The sequence below is a fragment of the Struthio camelus genome, chromosome 2 (genome assembly GCF_040807025.1).
Source record: "Struthio camelus isolate bStrCam1 chromosome 2, bStrCam1.hap1, whole genome shotgun sequence".
Classification (NCBI taxonomy): Eukaryota; Metazoa; Chordata; class Aves; order Struthioniformes; family Struthionidae; genus Struthio; species Struthio camelus.
In genome coordinates this window covers 49190239-49216463 of record NC_090943.1, presented here as the reverse complement: position 1 = coordinate 49216463, position 26225 = coordinate 49190239, and the positions used below count along the sequence as shown (strand labels likewise).

Here is a 26225-nt window from a genome sequence, read left to right as displayed (position 1 = left end):
CTCGTGGTGCCGGTTCCGCCGCCCGAGTCCCGCCTCGCTCCATCCCGCGGCCGGGAGGCCGGGGCGGGGGGAGGGGGACCCGGCGCTGCCTGGGGCGGGCGGTGAGCGCCGGGCCGGGGGAGGGGAGCGGAGCGGAGCGGAGGGGGCCGCGGCGGGGGCAGCCGGTGCCCCCGCCCGAGGGGTGCGGGGCCTGCGGTGGGCTGGGGGGCCCGGCCGCGGGATTAGGGCGGGGGGGGGGGAAAGGGAGAAAAAGCGCAAATGCGCGTTGCCTGCGGGGAAGGTGCCGGGCCGGGCGGAGGCGGCGCGGGCGGGAAAAAAAAAAATCTCTCTTGTCTCGTTATTCAGGTTTGCGGCCGCGCAGCCGGCGTGTGAGCGGTGCGGGCTGCGGGCGCTGCCCGCCGGGGGCGGCGGTGCCACCATGGGGAACCAGCTGGCTGGCATTGCCCCGTCTCAGATCCTCTCGGTGGACAGCTATTTCTCAGACATCCACGACTTCGAGTATGACAAAAGCCTGGGGAGTACCCGCTTCTTCAAGGTTGCCCGAGCCAAGCACCGGGAAGGCCTGGTGGTTGTGAAGGTATTTGCAATTCAGGATCCGACTTTACCCTTAACGAGCTACAAGCAAGAGCTGGAGGAGTTGAAGATAAGGTTGCACTCGGCACAGAACTGCCTTCCCTTTCAGAAAGCAACTTTGTCTGAAAAGGCTGCGATGCTTTTCAGGCAGTATGTACGGGATAACCTTTACGATCGGATTAGTACTAGGCCATTCCTAAATAACATTGAAAAAAGGTGGATAGCTTTCCAGATCCTTACTGCAGTGGACCAAGCACACAAATCTGGAGTTCGCCATGGGGACATTAAAACTGAAAACATTATGGTGACCAGCTGGAACTGGGTTCTTCTAACAGACTTTGCCAGTTTTAAACCAACTTATCTTCCTGAAGACAATCCCGCTGACTTCAATTATTTCTTTGACACCTCACGGAGGAGAACGTGTTACATCGCTCCTGAGCGCTTTGTTGATGGTAGTATGTTTGCTACAGAGTTGGAAAACATGCGGGATCCTTCGACTCCTTTGGTAGACTTGGCAAATAGCAATCAGCGAACAAGAGGAGAGCTAAAACGTGCAATGGATATCTTTTCTGCAGGTACCTGAATGATCAGCAAAGATCGGTGTGGTATTTACGGTGGGACATCATGGTGCAGAAAAGCTTGATTTTTTTTTTTTCTCCTGCCCCTCCCTCCCTCCCTGCAGTGGGCTTAGAGAACAGCATGTGGAAAAACTTTCTTATTTTAAACATAGGTCTGACAACTCCAAATCTTTCCTTCATGGAAATCATGAAGGTGAAATAATAAGCTGCATAACTCACCTGCATCGCTGTGTGAGCTGAGCAGGATGAATATGAACTATTCTATTTTGGCTCAGATCTGCTCTAGAAAAGAAGTAGTTCTACAAGCCGCAGACCATGATCTTCATGAAGCTGAGGTCCTGAGGACACATAGTAAATGCCTCACAGGGGCCCAAGAGGGCATCCCCTTCAGGAACCTGTCACTGGCTTGCCTGAGGCCCAGCTATTTGAGTGCTGACTCAACTTTCAGGGCAGTTTGGTAATGTTAGCTTTAGCAGCCCCTTCTCATTTCATTTTTCCCCACATCTAGGGAGTTAGATAACTCAGTAAGCCCCTTCCGTTATAATCACACTCACAGATACAGGATATAATCCTATTCTGGGATCCTCTTTTGAATCTTGTGCTTGTCTTGAGCAGCTTGAAAGCTGTAAGTTTGGTCCTTTTTAAAAAAAAAAAAAAAAAAAGAAAAAGCTGAAAATCTGAATTGAAAGGCAGCGGTTACTTCATTTTACAAGCTGCTCCCTACAGGCAAGCTTCCAGGGCATTCCACTGATTGCTGAGACGCTGACCATTGAGAACAACCTACAGGACTGGGAAACAAGCTTTCAAAGAGCATGTGTGTACAGCTTCATGTATGCAGTAGGGGGGTTGTGTTTGGCAATCTTGTTATTTCTCACAGTGTTTATGAGCTTATCTGAATGATGTATGCTGTCCCTCAGCTTCCCTGCAGAAGCAGAGGTTATTTCTTTACCTTCTGTAAAAGGGCCTGTTCCATGTTGATTTCCTGGCATTCTCCTTCCACGTGACAACGATGTGGGTTCCTTTTCTGGTGTTGAATTTTCTAGTTGGCAGGTGATTGAAGTCTGTGCTTCGTGTTTCTTAATTGCGAACTCCTCTGCTGTTGGCATGTTGGAAATAGAATACTTGGGAGACGTGCAGGCATCAAGTGCAAAAGCCAGTTTTTGGAGACTGAGATGCTATCCTCTTTCCCCAAATTAATTTGGCAACCCCTTTGTCTTATTTTTAATGCATTTAAGAGTCATGTAAGGTATATTCCTGTCTGCATATGAACAACAGAAGTGAAGTGGCTGTTTCATAATTCTCTGACATCTTTAATTTTTTTTTTTCTTTCACCAGGCTGTGTAATAGCAGAGCTCTTCACAGAAGGTGTACCCTTGTTTGATTTATCTCAGCTTTTGGCATACAGAAATGGCCTCTTTTCCCCTGATCAAGTCCTAAACAAAATTGAAGACCGTAGTATCAGAGAACTGGTAAGGATGGACTGCAGCATTAGAGCCATTTGTGTGGTTTATTTGTCGTTTACTTCACCTACTTTGGTGACAGATTGCATATTGGTTTTGGAGTGTTTTTTTTTGCATTACAAATGTCTAAACCTCTAACCTTTTTCTCCTGCTCCCTCCTACCTCTGCCTTTCTCAAGGTCACTCAGATGGTCCATCGTGAGCCAGATAAACGTTTAGCAGCTGAAGATTATTTGAAACAACAACGTAACAATGCATTTCCTGAAATATTTTACACTTTCCTTCAGCCTTACATGGCCCAGTTTGCCAAGGAAACGTTTATATCGGCAGATGAGCGTATATTGGTCATTCGTAAAGATCTGGACAACATCATTCACAATCTCTGTGGGCATGACCGCACAGAGAAAGCCGAGGGAGAGACAAAAGAGAATGGGCTGGTTATTCTAGTGTCTGTGATAACTTCCTGTTTACAGACTCTCAAATATTGCGATTCAAAACTGGCTGCTTTGGAACTGATACTCCATTTAGCACCAAGATTAAGTGTAGAGATTCTGCTGGATCGTATTACTCCTTATCTGTTACATTTCAGCAACGACTCTGTGCCCAGGGTGAGGGCAGAATCCGTGAGGACACTAACTAAAGTTCTTGCTCTCGTCAAAGAGGTGCCACGCAATGATATTAATATTTATCCAGAATACATTCTACCAGGCATTGCACACTTGGCCCAAGATGAAGCCACTATTGTCAGACTTGCATATGCTGGTAAGAGGAAACTCAACCAAAACTCCAAATCTTGGTTTTTTGTTTGTTTGTTTGTTTGCCCTGTATTTTGCTAACTGTGTTCTCCGCTACCCAAAATCATCATGCAGCTTGTTTTCATTACAGTAACTCTTCCTAGAAGCCTCAGAAATGACTGCGGGTAAAGATACCTGTGTTAGCTTAAGCTAATTGGCACAGGTGGTGGCAGCATCTTAGTACTTAATGTGAGTTGACTTACATTAACAGATGAGTTTCCAATCTAGATCTGTACCCAAAGTAAATAAAACAGTTGTATATGAAATAGTTGACAGTTTGTTTGCACTCTATTAGATGGGATTTTTGTTGTTGTTTTAATTGAAATTCATTCTTCTCTGTAGTTCTGCATGTAAAAACAGCTTGCAGAATGTGCTTGCTTGTTCTGGGCTGGGACCTATATGTAGCACGCTGCAGGTCTGCTCACAGCTAAGATGAGGGGTACAAGCCATAGAGCCTCATGCTCAGGGAAGCAAGGCTAAATAAGCAGGAGTGTAACAAGTCAAAGTCATTGTGTATCAAAGGGTGTGAACAGAGCTTTCTGGGCTTGCCTGCCATATACAGGTACTATTTTACCTTTTATTAATGTATCTTAATGGACATTTCATTAGCTCAGATTGTTTGCTTAGAGTGGAGTGATTACAGTGAGTAAATAGAAAATTTATTTAAAGCATCAGTCTGCTGTTATGCTTCACAACTTTTTTCCTACAAAATGAAACTTCACATTCAGTGGCAGAGATCATACTATTTGCTATGTGATAGACTGGCTTATACCTTAGCAAGTGCTTTTTTTGTACATTATTTGGATATCTGAATTCTATCCAGTTCAGAAAGAAGTTTTCTAGTGATACCCTTATTTACGATTTCCTACATGCCCTTATTTGCTATTACTAGATTATTCTCCTTGCATTATTTATTTATTTTTTTTAAGCTGCAAATCAGAATCCAGTGGAAAATGTTCTAGGTGATATTTTTCTTTTGTTTACAAAGTAAGATGATAAAACTAACGTTAATTGTTGAAGGCAATACATAGTGGAAGCAATTATTTTTGGTCACCTTGATTTTCCAGGTTTAGAACTATATAGGAGAACTATTTTCCCACCCCTTATTTTTGTATTTGGATTAGAAAAAGAAAACAAGTCTTGTAAAAAGAAAACAGGTCTTATGAACCAGTCTTACAGTTTATTCGTAATTCATTTTTAAATTGCCTAGTATAGAACTGAACTTGTTAAATAAACTGAAATGGAAGAAAAACAAAAAGCAGTCTATTTTTCTGCAAGTACAGAAAGGCTACAGATCTCAGTACCCAAAAGACTCCAGTTGCGCTTGCTTGAACAGAAAGAGAATTTCTGTTCAGTGCTTTGACTTATAGTTTCAAACTGAGTACAGCTGGAATATATGCGGTAATACGGAGTGAATATATGAATTATAAATGATTCCATCTGAACATGGGTTGACTTCATTTCAAATAGCTGCTTTTTTTTTTTTTTTTTAAGAAAGCAATTAAATATAAAATAGTCTTTTTAAATTACTTTTAAAAGTGTATTTTAATACTAGAATGAACTTGTGTTACCATAGCACACTTTTTGGAAGTGGTCAAATTGGTGACTTACAGGGTTTGACCTGCTCTGTGGACAGTCTCCATTGGCATGCTGCTATTGTCTTGGATGCAATTCAGAACAACTGCTTAGGTTGGACTTGTGCCTTGATGGGATTATTCCTGTGCCAGCAATGGCCTGACCCATATAACCTGAGTTGCTTCAGCAGCTTCCAAACAGTGTAGGACAGTGCCAGATTGTCTGGAAAGAGATGGGGGATAAATGTCTTAAAACTGGAATCCAGCCTTCTGGAATACCCTGTTGTTACTCTCTAGGGTAATAACAAATACATATCCTGGAGTGTCGTTTTGTGTTGTTTTTGTTGCAGTCTACCATGCTGACATCTTAGTTAATTTGGGTTAATTGTCCTTTAGCTTCCATGAAGTTATTTAGTCATTAGGCTGGGATTAGGTGACATTTAAGGCTATTCTAGGAGACTAAAACTAGTCGTGGTTACGTTTGATGTCCTTATAATTTTTTCCACTCATTTACATGACCAAAGTACTGTGTAATTTGATGTGCCTGGCAGCTTCACTGGGACCAGAGACGTAATGAGTTAGAGCTGAAGTGGGTAGAGAGAATATGTGGTGTAATCTCAATGCCATTTGTCCATCATTCTTAGCATTGTCAGTGGTAATGATGTCAGTAGTGAGTTATTTCCCTGGGGAACACCAGACTGATGTAAAAAGTAGAACAATCCTCAACCAAAACCTTTTCCTTTGCAGAAAACATAGCATTGTTGGCAGAAACAGCTCTGAGATTTCTGGAATTAGTACAGCTGAAAAATCTAAATATGGAAAATGAACCAAATGGTGAAGAAATGGATGAAACATCTCACCCTAGCGATAACTATGACACAGGTAATGTCACTTCTACTTGCCTTAGACTGCTTTTTGGCCCATGATTTGCTACTATATTTCCACTGATCTTCCTCATCTCTTGGGGTTTAGCCTTCCTATTAAATGGGAAGAAGGCTTTGTCTCAGTCAATATCAAAGTGTGTCTGTTGCAGCTTCGTGCTGAAGCTAACTCCTCTGTAGCAGACAGTGTGAAAGGTGGAAAAGTACACTGGCTGCCTGGCTGCATGTCCAGCTTCACCCATGCTCCTGTAAACAAGCCAGCAGCATGAAAGATGGAAAGGTGACTGTGTTCCAAATACCACTTCCACTGAAGTGACAGGCAGGGGTTAGCTTTGAAAACCTGGTAAGTTCTGGCCTAGTCATAATAGTGTATTTTTCTGTCATTCTTCCTCTTCTGTTCCTATGGCTGGCAATCCTTGCAGATCTTTTGTCTGAAGATGTTGATTGTATAGATTTTCTTGGGCAGTGGTGTTGCTGTCCTCCCCAATTAGAGCACAGAGGATGAGTTAAAATCCTAAGGATGGATGCTTTCCTTTTTTTTTTTTTTTTTTTTTTTAAAAAAAAAAAAGGGATGAGTAATATGTGGCCTGTATGTGAGTTCCAAGGTCTTCTAGATATATATATTTTCTGAACAGCGCCAGGCAAGTTTTCTGAGCTGGAAAGGGTTTGTGGTTAAAAACATGTTGTTTTTGTTGTTGTGGGCTGAGTGGATCTCTCTGTGACTAATTAAAATTTTTAAAGAACCTGTTCATGCTTCATTTGGCAGGAAAAGAGACGCGTGTTTCAGATAACTTTTAAAAAATCATTTTCTGACTACTTAAAAAGAAAAATTCCCTTCAAGTTCCTTCACTTAAGGCATTGGGTGTTTGGAATTGCTTAGCAGTGACAGAAAGGAAGCCCCATCCTGCACAATGTATTTCTAAGAAGTACTTTTCTGCATCCCTCAAAATAGCTTGAAGGTAAAAGAAATAACATAAGGAAGATAAAAGTTTGAATAGTTCTTTTCACCCTTTTAGAACTCAGCATGCGAAACTGTAACCCAGAAGGAAATTCTTCATGTGACTAACGAACAGACTTGGCCAATTAGCTTGTCTTCTGAAGGACCATGGGTAAATGGTAATCAGTGCAGCAAAGCTAGGATAGGAACATATGAAATCTTTGCTGTGCTTGTTTGAGAACCTCCCTTGTATTGCTTTTCTTACTGGCTCCTGCATCAACAATGCTGTTATTTCCGTTTAATGGAAAAGCCTCATAAAAATTATTTCAATTGTTCAGTTAGTGTTTTTTAAGTCGCATCATGGAGCGGAAGCCAAGGGTGAGGTCATTTTAGAATTCTGAGTTGGCATGTTTAGGGTAACTGCTTATCCTCAATGAAATTAGGATTACACACTTTTCCTGGTATTGTTTCTCTCTATATTCTTAATGAAGCTAATCCTAATCAAAATTATATTCCTAATCTGTTGTCAGTTTACAAACTTTGAAATTGACAGTTAAATGAATGTATAAACCAATGTTGCCTTGAAGCATTTTGTTTACTGTTGTAACGTTGTCAGTGACTCGTTCTGATGCTTTTTCACATCTGCGTTTCACCTGTAAATATGATAAATTGGATCTTCTTAGTTGAAGCTAGGATGAGTTTAGAATACATTTCTCTGTTAAAGGTATGAATGTGAGTCTGTTTTTTTTCTTGTCTGCAACCGTCACACTTAGATTAAAGTCTTTTGTAAACCGGTCCTTGGGATTTTTGTGATTTTTGCTGCATCGTCCAGCTTATGGAGGCAGGCGTTCTTTGGGTGACGTCTCAGCTTAACTCCTTTAGCAGGAGGTAGTACGTATGTGCGAGTATTATTTCTTGCCCACTTGAGTGTCTACTCTGTTGTCTCTTGCAGAGCTGCAAGCCTTGCATGAGATGGTCCAGCAGAAAGTTGTTACTTTGCTAAGCGACCCGGAAAATATTGTGAAACAAACACTAATGGAAAATGGAATAACACGTCTCTGTGTCTTTTTTGGACGACAAAAAGCCAATGATGTTCTTTTGTCTCATATGATCACTTTCTTAAATGATAAGAATGACTGGCACCTTCGAGGAGCTTTCTTTGACAGCATAGTTGGTATGTATTTGGTTTTGGCCAGACAGGTAATCGTATAACTCATTCTGTTTTTATAGATCCTGGAAACTGTTAACGGTCATAGAAAAGTCCTTTGCTGTAGAGATTTCTATGATTTTAATAAAGGACACAGCTGAATTATTGGATGTAAATGTTTCTTTTTGGCGTAAAGAAGAAACAATGTAAATTCAAATACCTAATTTTTTGTAGCCCCTGTATTGAATAAAAATGAGACTAAGGCATTTAAAATTAGGTTAGATTAACATAAAGGGTAAAGACTTTTTTTTAAATTTTTTTGAATTTCTGCTGAAACTGCTAACTGAAAAAGCTAAATTATGACAAATAAATTCTGAGACTTCTGAAAGCCTGTTAGTAGATACATTGCTTTGCATATATGCATGGTCCTTAACTTTAATAGAATTGTTTGTATGATGAAAAGTATGCATCGCTATAGGCTAAAATTATAACTTGATAACATTTCTTTTAGTGCTCTAAAACCTCACTGTTAATTCAGAAAACTTAATAAATTTAAAAAAATCTTACCAGTGAATTCATAGCTTTTGTATTAGCCATTCAGTGTGTCTGATGGATCCATGTATGTGCGAAAATATTCCATGTGAGTATTGCTGAGAGTCACTGCTCAGGTTTTGCAGGTTGAGAAACCTTTTCCTTGGCCAATTGCAGTGGGGAAATATCTGGTACTTCCGGTACATGGCAAGAAAAAGGAGTGTGATCAAACTTCCAGCAGAGTCATTATGATATGCACACACTCCATTATAGCTGGAAGCTATGAAATGCTGGGCTGGCAAACCCTGCCAAAATAAAACTGTGATACTTGCCAGAATTATTTTAGGAGGAGCAATGGGGTGGCCCAAGCATAGGTCTCAGTGTCCTGGTTTCTTGCAGAATACATGTAGAGAGATGTGAGACGACTGGTGATGGAGCCAAGATGCATAACCTGTGTTCAAATTCTTTCTTCTCTCCTAGTACCTGTATAAAACCTCCATAGAAGTATTCAAATGAAGTTCAAGGTTTAGATTTTTGTTTCACACTCTTTTACCCAAAGCTTTTGCACATCTTTAAAACTGAGCGCTGTAATTTGGATTCAAGAACATGCGCCGCTGCTGTTTGTGGCTGTCGGCAGAAACCCCTTGGTGCCATTGTTACAGAAGGGTATATCTCTAATCTGTGCCGTTTATCTTTTCTTCCTCTCTTCCTCTTAGCAGCTGGTTGCATTGACCAGCATTAATGCGTTATTACTGTATTAGAGTAGAAGCGATAGTTATTTTGGGTTTAATCTTGATTATGGTGGGAAGAAAACGTGTTAAATTTTGTAGTATTTGTCAACCCTGAATAACTGAATTAGAAGCAGAGACAGTTATGGTCCATACTGTACACCACGTATGACAGACTGCAGCAATGATAGGCAAAGGCTATTCAATGAAAAACTAATTTTTGTCTCTTGGGATTGATCAGAGAACTTGCCCAGTTGTTGTTTATAGGAAGGAATGTTAACTTGAGGGACACAAAGCCAGAGGAATGATCTGAAATTCAGTAATGTCCATCTCCCCGACAGTGGCCAGAGGCTGATCATAGTAGATGGGTTTGTCAAATCCAAACAAGCAATTCTAGATGAGAGTTTCATGTGGACGTTGGCTGTTATGTGGGGAAGGAGCTCAGAAGCTTCAAAGAGATTACGCTAATTTTGCTTTTAATTCTGACTTCTTTCTAAGATTTTTAAAAATATTTTAAAATTTAAATTCAATTTTGAAACCTGAGGCAAATGATCAACAATACTTAACCATTTTTCTGAACTTTTGTAACAGTAAATAATGTGAGACTAGTTAACTAAACAGAAAACCTTGCAGGAGCTTAAGGCTGGAAGAGTTCTGGAAGATTCTTCTAAAAGTCCCTTCTTGACTACTAGTGATGCTTTAGTGGATAGAGGCACAGCTGCTGTAGGCTTTCCTTGTTGCTGTTCAAATTACCACTACTGGGAAACAAAAGACAAAAATCCTGCCAAGGGAACCTTTCATCCTCCCTTGTTTGTCCCTTTCCCTTTACAAATGCAGGCACTGCATCCCCACCCCTTAGTTGCTGTTACTGTCTCTTTGGCTTCAGACTTTCACTGGCCGACTGTGGGTTTGCATCCAGCCTGGCAGTCTGGGAGGGCCTCTGCAGGTGCAGGGATCTGCTCTTGTCAAACAGCTTTCAGGATATTGGCCAAACTTTGTATGGAAAGCACCTTCCTTCTTTTTTAATGACTAATCATCTATTTTCAGATGTGTCCACAGAGATACTGAAAAGAGATACTTAACACCAGCAATGAACAGTTCTGGCATATTTTAAAAGGTTTTATTTATTTATATATTTATTTCAAGTGTGGAAGATGTAGACCTTGCAATGTTCAATCATCTAACTTTTCATGTTATGCTGTGTAGAGTAGCATTTTTGAACTTTGAGGAAAGGCAAGGAAGTGCTACTATGGATTTTTATGTGTTCTCTTTGTTTCAGGTGTTGCTGCTTATGTTGGCTGGCAAAGCTCATCAATTCTGAAACCTCTGCTTCAGCAAGGTCTCAGTGATGCTGAAGAATTTGTCATTTATAAGGCCCTCAATGCTCTTACCTGTATGTGCCAGTTAGGGCTCTTGCAAAAGCCCCATATTTATGAATTTGCTTGTGATATTGGTAAGTTGGCAAATTGGAGACTAGCTTGTTTTGCTATTTAAGAAAAGAAGTACGTAAAGCTTTACTGTCAGCTTAGCTGTCCAGTATGCAAACCTATGGCACTGTTTTCAAGTCTGCTGGGAGTTGTGTTAATGGACTGTTGCTGGTCAGACTGTGTTAGTGCCTAGGACTCTAAAACAATCATTTTGATGAAACGAATTGAAAGTGTCTTTTCTGACTTTAAACAGGATGGGAACAAACAATGCTCTTTTTACCTGGTCTTCAAGTCCAGCAGCCTTCTGCTTTCAGATCTTTCCTTATTCCTCGTGTCAACCTTCAATCAGGAGAAATTCCTGCTTATGTTTCAAAGTTCATCAGACACACAACTTGCAAGCTTTCTCTTACCTGTCAGCCTTTTGGGGGAAAAAAATTTGATCCTTCAGACAATACATGACCCTATCTTTTTTGTGTTTTGTTCAGACACCATAAAATCCCATGTAACTCATTCACAATTTGTAATAGAACCTTGAATACAGAGTTGGTCTCCCTGCTTCCCAATCAGGCTTATGAGCTTGATTTAGACATGCACAAGATTCACTGGTTATTTATGGAAAAGACCAACTGGTCTTTTGAGACTTAATCTGCCTCTTCCTAATATTATGACTTTTAAAATACACTCAGAATTCAAGGCAGAGTGGCAGTGATTATATCTCTGTGATTACCGTTATATAAAACTCACTTAATTTTGATGGACTTCTGAGCCTGACACGAAAACTTACTGATATTCATAGAATATAAACAGTGGCTATTCAAGGAGTGGAGGGGAAGAAGGAATAAAGTATTTTCTTTACAAAAAAAAAAAAAAAACCCAAACCACTAGTATTAGGTTGCTCTACAGTTGTTGAAGTTAAAGTTAGGATTTATTTTTGGATTAGTTTCCTTTGCAAATCTGGACTTGGCATTTAGGGAATGAAATGCTTGAATAGGAAATAATGTTTTTTTGGCAACAGCGAGGAAAGAACATTAAACTGTTGAACACCATGATGAATCTGGGGCCAGGGAAGCCCATGAAATAATTTTCTCAGTATGGATGTCTTAACCTTTGTTGCTCTGCAGGAGGAAAAGCTGAATTTGGGGAAGATTCTAGAGGAAGGAAATGAAGACATGACAGGCTGCCAAATATAGGATGATTTTGTCTCTTTAGTTTAAATGACATATTTTAACAGCCTAACTTTCTTTCAGCGCCTTTCCTATGCCACCCTAACCTTTGGATACGTTATGGTGCAGTGGGATTTATCACTGTGGTAGCACAATACTTGAATATTGCTGATGTCTACTGCAAGTTAATGCCATACCTCCATCCTTTTATCACGCAGCCAATAATACAGGTAATACTTAAATATTGATGTGAGTGTACCTTAACCAGTCATAACTCTTGAGTCTGTCTTGGCCATGGTGCTGGGTATAAGAATGTTAGTGGGTTTTTTTTTGTTAATTAAGGTTAGAGAGATAATATAATTTCTTGATTTCTGCTAGTAGACATTGACAGATGTGACTTTGGTTCAAGTCTTTCTCTGCCATGTTCACAATCAACCTGTTACAGTATCATGCTAGTTTATAGGAGTCTAAATGGCATGAGAAGTTTGCTGTGAAAAGTGCTACAAACGCCTTTATTTTTTTCTAGGAGATAAGTAATCTCTGTGCAAGTGTTTGTGTTCTGTGTTTTTATCTACAAGGCTGAGTATTCCAGCCCTGCCTGCCCCACTAGCACATTTACTGTGTGCCTGACTCCCTGAAAACATGGACAGTTTGTTAGCTAGTGATTGCCATGCTTGTGATTTCAGCAATGCTATTCATATGCATGAACGCTTTGCCAAGAGTGCTCAGTATGTCGGAGTTAAGTCATTGCATAAGAGCCTGTGCCTAGTAATGGTCTGCATAATGTTGTTGTGTGATTATATAGACATCTTTGTGTAGTTTAAGATCTTTAGAATGCGTCTCTCGTGTGGTTAAACAGAGAAGGAGCCAAACACGGTTACAGCGTGACCATTAAAAAGTGTATCATGTCTTTAACACTTTCATAAACCGTGGTGGTAGTAACTTTGTTAAAATAATATTTTTCCTTATTTGCATCTCTCTAGCTGGCTTTTACTACATTTTAGGTATTGGCTGATAAATTACTCTTGCTCATTTCCCACTTCATTAAAAATCTTTTCTTCACTGTAAAACACTAAATATAGTAAACAAGTAAAGGGTAACATTGAGTAGGATTATAATAGAGAAACTTCCGCCTTAAACTCATTTTGAAGTTGTTTTTCATGTGGCCAGTCAGTTGAGGAGCAAATTATAGTAATGAGATCTTCTGGCACCGTTGTGAAGAAAGAATTGCAGTCCCTGCCCTAGCACCCCCAGTAATTAGTCTGAGTATTCAAACTTGTGTACAGGCACTGACGTCACAATTTGTGACCCAATTAGGCTTAGCAATTTAGCTCTGAAACCACAACTTGGTGTCTGTTTCATGAATATTGATTTCCCCACCACTGCTGCTATCTTAAGACCTACCCTCAAAACACAAAAGATCAAACACTAGAGCAAATGTGTATACTGAAAGGAATGTTAGGGCTGTAAGTAATCTGAATTGTGTACAAGATGTTATTTCTCCAGCCATATTCTCTGGACACAAATAGACACTGAATCAACACCTTTTAGAATCGAAACCTGTTGTTTTTTGTTGTAATGGTAACAAATAATCTGTAATGACTTCCACAGAGTTAATAGTTCTAAACTATGCCTTCATTCATCAGTTTCTTGTAGCTGTTTACTGATCTCATATGCTTTGAGTATTACTTAATTACCTGCCTGAGCATCCTTATGTTCCTGTGTACATAGGAAGAAACCCAGTAATCTGACAGATGCAGGGAAAGATCTCTTCTAATTATGTTTTTACAGGGTAAACGTAGATCACATCAGGACAGAGTTTGAAATAGCCATTGCGCCAGCCGTAGAATTTTTAATCCCACCTAGCATAATCAAGTTAATATTCTCGTGCTGCTGCAAGAAGAGGGAAAGAGAAGAAAGGAAATGTACTACGATCAGTACGGGGAAAGGAGTGAAGTTGAATCTAGATTATTGGCGCAGTCACATGCAATAATTTTGAAGTTCTACAATGATTTTTCTCATTGTAAGTTTGAAGGCATCTCTGTCATGACAGAGCTAGAAACTACTTTTTAGAACTTGCCTTCAGAGGAAGAGATTGGTTTTGCATTAATATTCACAGGCTATAGGTTGTTACTGACTTTCAAGCTAGAAAACAGAAGTGAAACCATTGTAGATAATAGATAATAGCATTTACTGTTAGGTTCCTTGCTGACTGAGTTTTGTTTTTGTTTTTTTTTTTGAATTGCAGATAGATAAAGAAATAGTCCTGCTAAGTGTGCTTAAAGAGCCTGTCAGCCGTTCCATATTTGATTATGTCTTAAGATCAAAGGATATCACAAGCCTCTTTCGACACCTTCACATGCGTCAGAAGAAGAGGAATGGTGCTCTCCCCGACTGCCCACCACCAGAGGACCCTGCCATTGCACAGCTGCTGAAGAAGCTACTTTCACAAGTGACTATTTTTTATGTATATTTTAGAAGTCAGGCTCGAGTCTCTTGGGCCCTGAATATATGCACAGAGCCTAACCTTCCAGTTACTTTACTGCTCTGAGGGGCTGCCAGTCCCAGATTCTAACTGTGCAAACCGTTGACTTCACTGATTTCAGTATATGGTTGTAGAAGAAAGAGTTCAAAAATTAAGGAAGATTCTTAAAATATCTGCTAGAAATAGGGCAGCTGCATACCTGGACTTCCCAAACACATCCTCTTTTTAAAGACTTTGACTGTATGTCTCGAATTTCTAACACATCTGAGGTGTATCAGTTTTACGGAAAATGAACTATGTAGTGTGTTGGACAGGAGTATAGGAGACTTAGTAATAGACACACATTTAACAGTACCAAGGCCAAAGGGAGCTGGAAAGCATAGAGACTTATAAGAAAAGAGGTACACTAAGAATTACCCACCCAGAGCAGTGAGAACTGTGAAGAGGAAGGACTTGCGGCTGTACGCGTTTGGTTTTCCGCTATGGCTTATGGATTGTAAGCTTGGTCCAGCAGGCAGATAAGGAGATTGCACTAGACAGTGATTTAATGCTTCAATGCTGTTTGCGCTTGCACCGTTCCTAAGCTTGCTTCTGAGGAGGAAGGATGTTGTCTTACACTACAGTGGCTTACTCAAAAACTTGTATGAATAATAGACTGCTGTCTTGAGTTCTGGGGGTGCGCTCTCTCCTTTCACTTCTGAGCCAGTCAGTAATCGTACTGCTTCATGCGTCCTCATGCCTCGATGCAAGTTCCTGTTCATAAAAGAAATAATAATATCTTTTCTCTTATCCTGTAGGGCATGACTGAGGAGGAAGAAGACAAACTATTAGCACTAAAAGACTTTATGTTAAAATCAAATAAAGCTAAAGCCAATATAGTGGATCAGAGCCACCTGCATGACAGCAGTCAAAAAGGGGTGATTGACTTGTCAGCTCTGGGAATAACTGGGAGACAAGTGGATCTTGTTAAAACAAAGCAGGAGCCTGATGACAAACGTGGTTGGTATATTTTGTGGTCTATAAGTCTTTAATTTACTTGGCAAACGTTCTCAATAATTTGGTCTACATAATTACTAGCGTTGCTGCCATCCTCAGTGAATTTGCAATAAGAAAACCCTGCACAGTTTCTCTATAACCTGATGCTATTTGAAATGAGAGGAGCTGAAATGCTCTCTGAATCAGTGAAAGATCGGAATATTTGCCTCTGAAAGAGTGTAAATTAGTTTGACAGCATTTGCAATAGTGGCATGCGCAGATTGTTCAGCTGGTTGTGACAAACAGGACTAGTTGCCCGTGGTATGCAGCATAAATGATGAAGGCTACATTTCTGCTACCTCCCTTTCATCTCAAAAAGTGATGAGCTCTTTAACTGTGAAAATCCAGAATGCTTTTTTGAGGTACCCTGGGAAAAAGTGAGGTATAGGTGCGATGTTGAAACAGGCTGGCACTGAGGAGCGCTAAATGTACTTGGTGGGTGAGTGACATGCTTCTTACCTTAGGGTTCTTCAGCTGCCCATCTACCCCTTGTTCTCCTTTGTGTTGCCTGCTCTTCTTTCTGCTTGAAAAACTCTTTATTTCCTTGTTCAGTTTTGAAATCCACATGCTGCTAACTCTGTTCCAGTTCTGTATCCCCCAAATTCTTGTACTTCAGGCAATGTTTTTAGCCTCCTCTTTGCTCTTTCAAACCTACAAGTCCCTCTTCTGTACAGTCATTGACAGGCACTGTGTTTTTAGATGTAAAAATAGAGAAATATCTGCAAACAGTTTGACTATCACCATCTTAGTTCCCTAATTAAGATTCTTGTCTGCAAATGTTCTGCATGTCATTTTCAAGGAAAGTATGAGTATAGTGGGTTTTGGGTTTTTTTTGGCATCCTGTGGCATCAGGAGTAGACAGGGTTTAAAAGTCAGTATATGAAGTCTGTTCTTGAAGTGATTTCTCTCACCCCAAACTGTTGGCCAGCAGAGCCTTCTTGCCTCTGACTTTTCTTCATGGACTTCATCCAGGTTTAAATTGTCCCATAGCTTTCCATTTCTTTTTTTGTATTTTGTAGTTTTAAGTGATCCCAAAGGAATGCTTACCTAATACTCTACTAGACACTCATCTCTTGTCTTATGCTAGTAGTGAATTAACTCTCATATGGAAAAATCTGTCACATGAAGTCCAACTCTGCAGCCTTCTAGATGCAAAATATGCTGGTACTGGAATGAATTATTAATTAGTTCAACTGTAGGATTAAGAAGGTGTAAACAGAGCACTTAGTGCGTATGTTCTGTTTGCCTCTAAAATCCCTATCAGCTGACTTAAACAACCTAGCAGTATCTTTTTCTCTATTAACTACATAAATAATAAATTGGTATATGAATATTGGACTTGCGTGGAGCCTGAAAGTCATGACCAACCGAAATGAATGTTGTGATTGATGATTACATTTTTTTTTCCCTCTCTCTCTCTCTCTCTTTTTTTTTTTTTTTTTTGACTGCTTACAGCTAGAAAACATGTAAAGCAAGATTCAAATGTAAATGAAGAATGGAAAAGTATGTTTGGGTCCTTGGAACCATCTAACATCTCCCAGCCGATACCCAAAGGGCAAACTACTGATCCTGAAGCCATCCAGGCTGGGAAACCACTTCGCTCAGAGTCCTCAGCTGGCATTTGTGCCACTTTGTCATCCTCTCCACAGGTACTGCTGAAAAAGACTGTCGTTGCATCTCAGACTGAAATGATTCAGTCATTTTAAAGCCAAGTGGGACTATACTGGCATAGCATTCTCGTTTTGTTTGGAGGTTACTTTACATTTGTGCTGTGCCTTGACGTTTTTCTTCAGCAGAGTAGCTGACTTTCAATTTCTTCTCTTTAAAATAAGAATTGAGAGAAGATTAAGGTAGGTTTAGTCGCTTGAACAGCAGTATTTCACTAGCAAATATGTGCCTTATACTAAGGGATGGGCTTTGTAGATTAGCCAGGTATTAGGCTATTAGGCAAATTTTAGGCAAATATTAGGCTACTAGCCAATTACCCTATCCTGGAGGAAGGACTTTCCTTCAGATCGTGGACCCTGATTCTTGTCGAGAGGAAGAGAAGAGATACCGTGGCTTTGATTTGCAGCATGGGAATTAGTGTATCACTTCATAGCAGCAGCTAGGTATCCTGTTCTTGTAATACTCAGTACTGGTTACCAAGGGAAGGGCAAAGGAGCCTTGCAGGTTGTGGAGTCATGTCTTAACACTGAACACTGCTTTCTATTCAGCTACTAGTTGGAGATCAGTTTATGCTAGCTTTAAACCAGTGTTCACTCTGGAACTAAGAGGAAAACACTCAACGCTTATTTCTAAGGCCCAATATAAAAAATAGTCATTTGAGAGCTAGGTTGTCATTCTGTCAGGGTTAAGAGCAATAACTACTTCTGTAACATTAAGAGGAGTGCACAGCATATTGCAGTTTTACAAACAGAATACATAACAGACTAGGGAAACAGGGTAGAAGGGTTATGTGGTTACATTTTTCTTTAAATAATATTCTCCACTATTTTCAGTTGTTTTGCAAAAGGGATGCTTTAAGTGAACTTGTATTATGGTGGCTCTGAAATCTATTATTTTCTTTAATTGGGTTGGTGTTGTATACCCATGTTCAAACCAATCACTTCTGCAAACACCTATTTCTTTCTGCTAGTTCATGGCTAACTGAACTAACAAAAAAAAGTTTTGACTTTTTTTCTGAAATAAGAAATCTGCTTCCTGAGACCCAATTTGTGTGTGTGTGCGCGTGTGCATGCATGTGCGTGGAATATGAGGTATGCATTTTTAAGCACTGTTGTCTTACAGGCCACCGATGGCATGGTTGTTCAACCTAGGAAACCAACTATACAGGTATTGAGCAGTACCGCGTCCCCTTCTGCATACCAGTTACGCATCACCACTTGCAAAACTGAACTTCAGCAGTTGATCCAGCAAAAGCGAGAACAATGTAATGCAGAAAGAATTGCTAAACAGATGATGGAGAATGCGGAGTGGGAGAGTAAACCCCCACCTCCAGGTAAATCCCAGGCCACTGAGGTTATTAGACAAAAAAAGAAAGAAAATATCTTGAGTCAAAATATAATCACCCCAAGGGAAAAATGAAAGGAAAAAAAAAAAAAGAAAACATGAAATTATCAGTTTAGGAAATGTGCTTGGTGAGATAAGCAATGCTGGTATTGCTTTTGGCTGATCTCAGAATATCCTGTTCGGCAGTAGGAAGAAGTTTTTCAGAGGTGTTAAAATGCCTAGTTGCCGTTCACACTAGTGGAAGATTGGCACTTCAGTGCCTCCTATGCTTTGGAGCAGTAGTAGCTATGTCCCGATATATCTGTTGGTGGATAGGATCAGGAGAGTTTTTATGTTCCTGCTAGGTTATGCAATCAACACCAAACTTTTTTTTTTTTGCTTTTTTTCCCTATAGGATGGCGTCCCAAAGGGCTGTTGGTAGCTCACCTTCATGAACACAAGTCTGCAGTGAACCGCGTTCGAGTTTCTGATGAACATTCCATTTTTGCCACTTGCTCAAACGATGGCACAGTGAAAATCTGGAACAGCCAAAAAATGGAAGGAAAAACTACTACAACCAGGTAGCTGCTGTTTTAGAACAGAAAACAAACTAGAGCTGGGAGCAAAATATGGATCACTTTTGTGCATACACTGGAGATTTCAATAATAAAATATACTGGTCGTCTTGATATGCAACTCTAAAACATTAGATTGCATTCACTAGCAATTTTTGTTCTTTTCTAACTAATTGTAAAACCAAAGGAACTGTTTCACAGTTGCAGTAATTACAGGCTTTTTGAATTCATTTTCGTGTGTATATAAAGGTATAATGGCACTGCTGTTCAAAGGCCACCTGAGCTTTTTGGAACAAACTAGCCTTATGCTTAGCTGTCTCATCCACTGATATTTGCAGCAGGAAAGCTGTATTACTGATTGAAGCACAGATGGGTGACATAGGGGCTGACAGTTCTCCGAGAAATCTCTTTGAGGGGAGAGGATGTTTATCTCAAAATAGCTTTGATAAAGATGCAGTGGACTGCAGTTCCAGCGCAATAACAGTAACTACAGTATGCTGCTTTGATACAGATCTACATTAAGCTTTTGTTCTATAGTTAAGCTTGCATAGGCAACTCGGGCTGTGTTGCTTTCTCATTCTGGAACATTTAGAAAATATTATTTTCACAGCTCTCAAGTTGTTGATTTTTGAAGTAGATGTTTGAGAGAAATAATGTTTTCTGTGAGTGCTACAAAAAACAATTTCCTTTCTCTCTTCCCCCCTCTTCACTGTTTAGGTCAATTCTGACATACTCTCGGATTGGAGGACATGTCAAGACACTGACATTCTGCCAAGGCTCACATTATTTGGCTATTGCTTCAGATAATGGTGCCATACAGCTGCTTGGGATTGAAGCTTCAAAGCTCCCTAAATCTCCTAAAATTCATCCAATACAGAGCAGGTATATACATACGTACAGTGGTTAAATCTCACTGCAGAGCTCGAGCTGTTAGTAGATCCTTTGGTCAGTCTTTTCTGCAGGATTCCTGCTGGCTGATGCCAGGCTGTACTGGAAGGTTGCAGTCAGTGATCTCACCCTGAGTCATAAAGAAAGGTTGAAAGGCTAAAAAGTGGGGCTAAGGATTGATAGCTCTAGGTTAGTGATACCTAGACTAGTAGGCATCTCTGGACTAGTTATGTACTTGAATCAGTCTGGCTTATTTTTCAGTTCTTGTATTTATGCACTGGCATTGGTAGTTTCTTACCTCTTCTGCTACAGTGTTAATATTTATAAAACAACTTTGGAGGTTTTTTGTAGGTCATTAGATACATGTTCACAAATGTACATTGGGTGGTTTAGCCTCAGGCCTGTAAGTTTTTCTCCCAGACTTCTAGTGGGAAAGAGATGGCAAATATATGGGGGATATGATGCTTTTTAGGGAAAGGTTTGGGGATGATTTTACCCTTTCTTACCTCTCTCACTGTGAGCAATTTTGAATATTGGCACTGCTTCTCATGGCCCATTCCTCTAGCATGAGTGAGGGACGCATCCAAGTTCTGCTCTGGTTGGGCCCTATCAAATCTCACAACCTATCTCAAGATCTTTTTTCTGCCCAAAGGAGGGGGGGGGGGAAAAGGTTTTGTTCCAAATGTCCCTCCCTTATTTGGATTTAAGTCCATAAATAAAATAAGACACATATAAGGGACATGGAAACTGCAAGCCAGAGACATGTATCCCATTTGGTACCTGCTGCATTTGTGCCTGAAAGTGTCTGTTTGCACATCCTGTAGGTGATCGATTACAGTGCCAGCAGCGTGACAGTGTAGGAGATAAAGCCATGTGCTGTTCCTGCCCACAAACTTTGGGTAGATGAGCATCTAACAAACATAATGGAGTGTGAATCTAGCAGAAATATCTGACGTACACTGGGAGACCCAGGGCACAGGGTGATGTTGATATTTGCAAAGAGTTACTGACAGCATTTAATGGCCTGCAGGTGTCGTAGGCAGAGAGGTTTGAGGAAGCCTAAGCATCTGGTGTACTAAGACTGGAAAGTACTTTCTGGCAGAGGCCTTGGGAAATAACACAAAGAGAAAAATGCTGTCCAGCGTTAGCTGCTAAGAGGAGCATTAAGATGCAAACGTTATCACCTCACGTTTAATTAGTTTATTTCTTTTAACCCAGGTCCTTAGATTTGAAGGACGATGGGTGTGTGGTAGACATGCATCACTTCAACTCAGGAGCGCAGTCAGTATTGGCTTATGGTACAGTTAATGGATCTCTGGTTGGATGGGATTTGCGATCTAGCAGCAACGCTTGGACACTGAAACATGATTTGAAGTTAGGCCTCATAACGTCGTTTGCTGTGGACATACACCAGTGCTGGCTATGTATTGGTAAGCTTGATTTTTCTTAATAGCTTGCTTTTTTCCTATTTGGTTTTCTTTTACAATAACTGTAGCTCAAGCTTCTGCTTGACCTTATTGACTGGGGGTATGCTTTTGTACAGCAAGGGGAGGAAAATCCCTCCTGATCTACTTGTAGGAAGTATTCTACCTTGTAGCTATTTGAGACTGAAGTCCCATATACCTAGGAACAGAACACAAGGATACGGGCAAAAACCTGTGCAATTATCCCTCTGACTGTGGAAAGCTTTCTCTCATCAGGTACAAGCAATGGTACCATGGCATGTTGGGACATGAGGTTTCAGTTACCGATCTCCAGCCATTCCCATCCTTCCAAGGCCCGAATCAGACGCCTGCTCATGCATCCTGTCTATCAGTCCTGGGTAATTGCAGGTAAAAGACGTCTTTAACTTACCTGACAATTGTCAAAGGTTGTGATCAAAGAAGCTTCTGTTTCAACTTCTGCTGCAAGTGCTGGGGGCTTTTTGCTTTTTCTCTCTTGCTTGTGCTTTGCTTGAGGAGAGGGAAAAGGGAACATTCTTACTAGTGTTCTGCCACTGTGCCCTTCCTGGCTTTTTAAAAATAAAAAAAAAAAAAAAAGTGTTAAGCCATCATGAGAATGACAGCCTTTAGAGTTCTCATCTTCTAGAGCATTACAGCTCTCATGAGGGTCCTTGCACTGTGTGCTGTCTACCACATCCCTTTTTAAGGATATAATATTATAAAAAACAGAATTCAAATTTGTGACATCTGTTGAGGTTAATTGGAATTCTGCCCCTGCCTTCAGTGGATTTAGGTGTTGAACTTCAGTAGGGTGGAGATGGAAAAGCTGTTCCCTGTCCAGCTCTCACTTGAATCTAACCCAGCTGTTTTATGGGTTAGAGCTTTTGAAAATCTCCGAAGTCTCCTCATCTGGTGCATTCACAGCTGTTCATCTTCACTGCATGTAGCACTGTTTTATGCTGTGCTACTATTGGAAAGTCCTTTAAGTGGCTGTGCAAGGAACCCATTCTGAAACGGGCAATTAGCTTAAGTTTGACTTCTTAGTTATGAACCACCCTAGGAGCTAAATAAATTTTTTGGGAAAAAAACGTGAAAACAAGGCATGCTTCTCTGTGTTTGCTCATTTAGTTCTTCCCTGCTGAAGAATAAACCAGGGACAAAGTTTACCATTTTGGAATATTACTAAAAAGTGCTTACTTCCTAGGTTGGTATCAAATATGTAAACAGTCCCTTTAACAGAATTCTTTGTCTATGTACAATGAAACATGGGTGTAAAACTGCATTGTAGCGATTGAAGTCTATAATCTTGCAATAGTCCCCTAGCAGCCCTGGAGTAATTTCCAAATTCCCTGGTGACTGTGTGGAATAAATCATCCGTTATCCTCAAAGAGGGATGAGAAGTTATCCAGGGAGGAAACTTATTTGTATGTATTTCATTTGTATGTGTTGGCAATGTCTTCCCTGTAGCTGTTCAAGGCAATAATGAAGTCTCCATGTGGGATATGGAAACTGGTGACCGACGGTTCACTTTGTGGGCCAGCAGCGCACCTCCTCTTTCAGAACTGCAGGTCTGGGATCCTCTTTATTTTCGCATTTCTGTTTTATATCTTGGGATAAAATAACCTCAGTCTCCATGCTGTGCATCGGTACAGTTACCTGTCTGCATGACCTTGCCAGTCTGGCACCAGAAACTTGCCCTGGCATTTATTTTGGCACTGTAATTATGTTTTGCTGTCAAAATCAAATCCCTTTTGTGAAACAGCAGTGTAACCTGAATCTTTGCTGGTATCTTCCACTATCGGTGGAATATACTTGTGACACTCACTAGCTGTATCCTGTCGTATTCTCAAAAAACCAGTGAGCCAACCAAGCCTGTAAAGATTTTTAGCAAAGACAAAATTCGCAATATGGTGTTTAGTGCTTACTTTTACTTTCTGTTTCTGGGATTGTGGGTTCCACAGTAAGCATATATTCTTCTGCACATTCCTTCTGTAACATATGCCAACGCTATACTTAACTGTTGGAGTGTGAAGTTCCTCTGTTTCTAGTAGTTAATTGGAGACAAGAGTTAATTTGGAATATCTTCCTTACAGCGCAAATACATAGATAAAGATAGCCACGCATTTCTTCTTTAAATATTATAAATGCAGATCTGGAATCCACCTACACTTGAATTTGTACAAGGTACAGAGGTTGCAGGTTCATTTTTGATCACTTAGTTTGCAAAGCCAAATGGGGAACTTTGTGATTTAGCTAGTTTCCTGTTGTGTGCCTTCCTTCATGCCTTTGTAGCTTAAAAGTTTGAGCAACCATTTGCCTTTCAACATGATTCACCTGCATAATCTGTTAGAAATAATCTCTCCCATCTGTCATCATTGGGAATGCTTTTTGGAATCTGGAAATTATGTTGTGGGGAGTAGAATCTGTTGCATTGCTCTGTGAACCCTAAGGAACAAAAGGAAGCATTTTACCTTTAATATATTAAGATGTGACCTATTAACAAAGTAACTAGGCATTTGCCACAAACATTTGTAAATTGAATGAATTACTATCGTAAAGAATGAACCCCTTTGTGAAGCATGGCGACAGCTATTGGTAATAATTTTATATATATGTATCTCTTCCCTACTAGCCTTCTCCTCACAGCATCCATGGAATATACTGTAGTCCAGCATCTGGTAATCCTATATTACTGACAGCAGGCTCAGACATGAAAATAAGGTAATTTAAAAAAAAAAAAAAAAAAAAAAAAAGGAAAGAAAAAAGAAAAAGTAGTTTTGTGATGCTTCCCTGCTCTCACTCCCACCCTGATGGGTATTAAATTTCACCAAGCATTGCATAAGTAAGCTTCAGCATTATTGTTATAACTTTTCAGAGACATGTTCATTAGTAAGCCTCAGTGAGTTGAGGGAACGGTGTTCTCAGCAAAAGTAATGCAAAACTCAGTCCTCCTCTGTGAAGTGCAGACAAATGCCTGTCATTCTGAACAGTTCTTGATAGGCTTCATGGCAAGAAGTGAAACAAGTTCTCCTGTGTAACCCTGATATGAATACTGATTTCTCTGCATCTGTCTCTTCCCCTAAATGTAGAAAGCATGTAGCATTTGTGCCCATTCATTTTCACCATAAAAGCATGACAGCTTCTTAAAAGATGTATTAAGCTGATAACAAAGCTTAACACCACAGCTTTATTTTGTTTCTTTGTTTTTTAGGTTTTGGGATCTAGCCTACCCTGAGAGATCATACATTGTTGCAGGAAGTTCTAATTGCCCATCCGTTTCTTACTACAGGAAGATAATTGAGGGCACAGAGGTGGTTCAGGTATTTTTTTTTAATTATTTTTTAATAGAAACCTTTGGGATAGCCCTTTTGGGTTAGGCTAATTGCATAATGGCTTTAATTGTAACTGTCTTTTTTTATGGATAGCGTCAGCATTATGTTTTGAGCCATTTAGGAAGAAGTTTTTTTAAAAGAAAAAGTTGTTCAATAAGTGACAAAATGGCAGTTATCAAATAATATTTGTATGCAGAAGTCGGTATATATTTCTCTTGGGATATTGGTTATCTTAATACTTTTGACTTTGATCAGTCTTTGGAACGTCTATTTTGTAGGATCTTAGCAATACAATTTAGGACATGTTTTGAGAGGGAACCAAAATATTTTGGTAGTGGAACTCGGCAATTTTTAGTACATCCCGCAGAGTAACTTCTCGAACTGGCAATTTTAATAGTTGGTGAACAGAACAACGTTTTGTTTCAATGCAGTTGAAGGAACGTTGCTTCAAAGGTGACTGTAAAAAACAAAACCAAACAAAAAAAACTGAAACATCTTTACTTGTCTCCATAATTTGCACATGTGCAAATTTTCATATAATTCCTCCCTTTTATAGGACTTAAGTTTAAAAACAAAACTTATGACAAAAGTTTAAAAACAGAGTCTAGGCCTGTTAGGGTCTGTCTACAGACTATGACAGTTGAGAGTATTTCAAGTGAAGTTCTTAGATATCTGTATTCCTGCTATAGAACTAGTGTCTGAAAAACCTTGGGAAGGCAAGATATATGTAATGCTGTAGCTTTTTTTTTTTTTTCCCCTATAGGAATGTTAAATCATACTAGTTATTGTATCATTGAAGTAAATGAGATAGAACTGTGCTTTCCCTAATTAGACAGCTGTCTTGTCAGTTCCAAACAAGATCTAGGATTTGAGAAAGAGTAACTGAACCAAAGAGTAATCAGAAGAGAACCATCAGAGGGTTGTTGTGGATTTTTTCTTTTTTCAATTTGAAGAGTTTTCTTGGGAACTCAGATATTTGGGTTGTCTTACACTGCCAAATGTGGGGGACTGTTAGCCTTTGCAAATGCTCACCTTTCTGAATATAATTTTCACTTTTTGTTGTATAGGAAATTCAAAACAAGCAGAAGTTGGGGCCTACTGATGAGGCCCCTCGGAGGGGTCCAGAGTCTCTCCCAGTTGGACATCATGATATCATCACAGATATTGCAACTTTCCAGACCACTCAAGGGTTTATAGTAACTGCATCAAGGGATGGAATTGTTAAAGTATGGAAATAAAAGTTGCACTAATATATAGTATGTAAATATTTGTAATAAAGAAATAGTGTTGTAATGAAGTTTGAGGACTGTTTCCAGATCATGGAATAGAATGGACTTTAAAGACTATAAGGGTGATAATAACATCAGTTATCAGTATCGTACCGCCCTATTAAAAGCACTTCTTAATCACTCGTTTTATTGAAGATATTTGGTGTCTGTAGCATCTCCTTGCAATACCAAGCAGTTTATGAAGAAAACGTTTAGCCTAGCGATGACTACATTGTTTTTCAAGGTTCTTTCAGAAAATGGTTTAAATGAAGTCCCACATTACAAATGTATAAAAAGCAAAAAATTGGTATAACTACTTTGACTTTTCCTATGTTGAATCTGAGAAATGAAATAAGAACCAGTTGCACTAATGTCCCTGCATATTCTAATAAGTATAATAAAGTCCACTTGAGCTTC

General features: G+C 39.8%; 1 protein-coding gene across 1 annotated transcript; it reads left to right on the top strand.

The window, feature by feature from the left end:
* PIK3R4 (phosphoinositide-3-kinase regulatory subunit 4) lies at positions 1-26225 on the top strand. Its single transcript, XM_068935586.1, has 20 exons — positions 1-101; positions 346-1148; positions 2487-2620; positions 2790-3372; positions 5726-5860; positions 7749-7970; positions 10482-10655; positions 11877-12022; positions 14041-14244; positions 15075-15276; positions 16768-16961; positions 18103-18313; positions 18719-18884; positions 19596-19760; positions 20985-21196; positions 21467-21598; positions 22676-22776; positions 23841-23929; positions 24420-24528; positions 25608-26225. Exons 2-20 carry the CDS (start codon positions 419-421, stop codon positions 25776-25778), a joined length of 4080 nt encoding a protein of 1359 aa, XP_068791687.1. The 5' UTR covers positions 1-101; positions 346-418; the 3' UTR covers positions 25779-26225.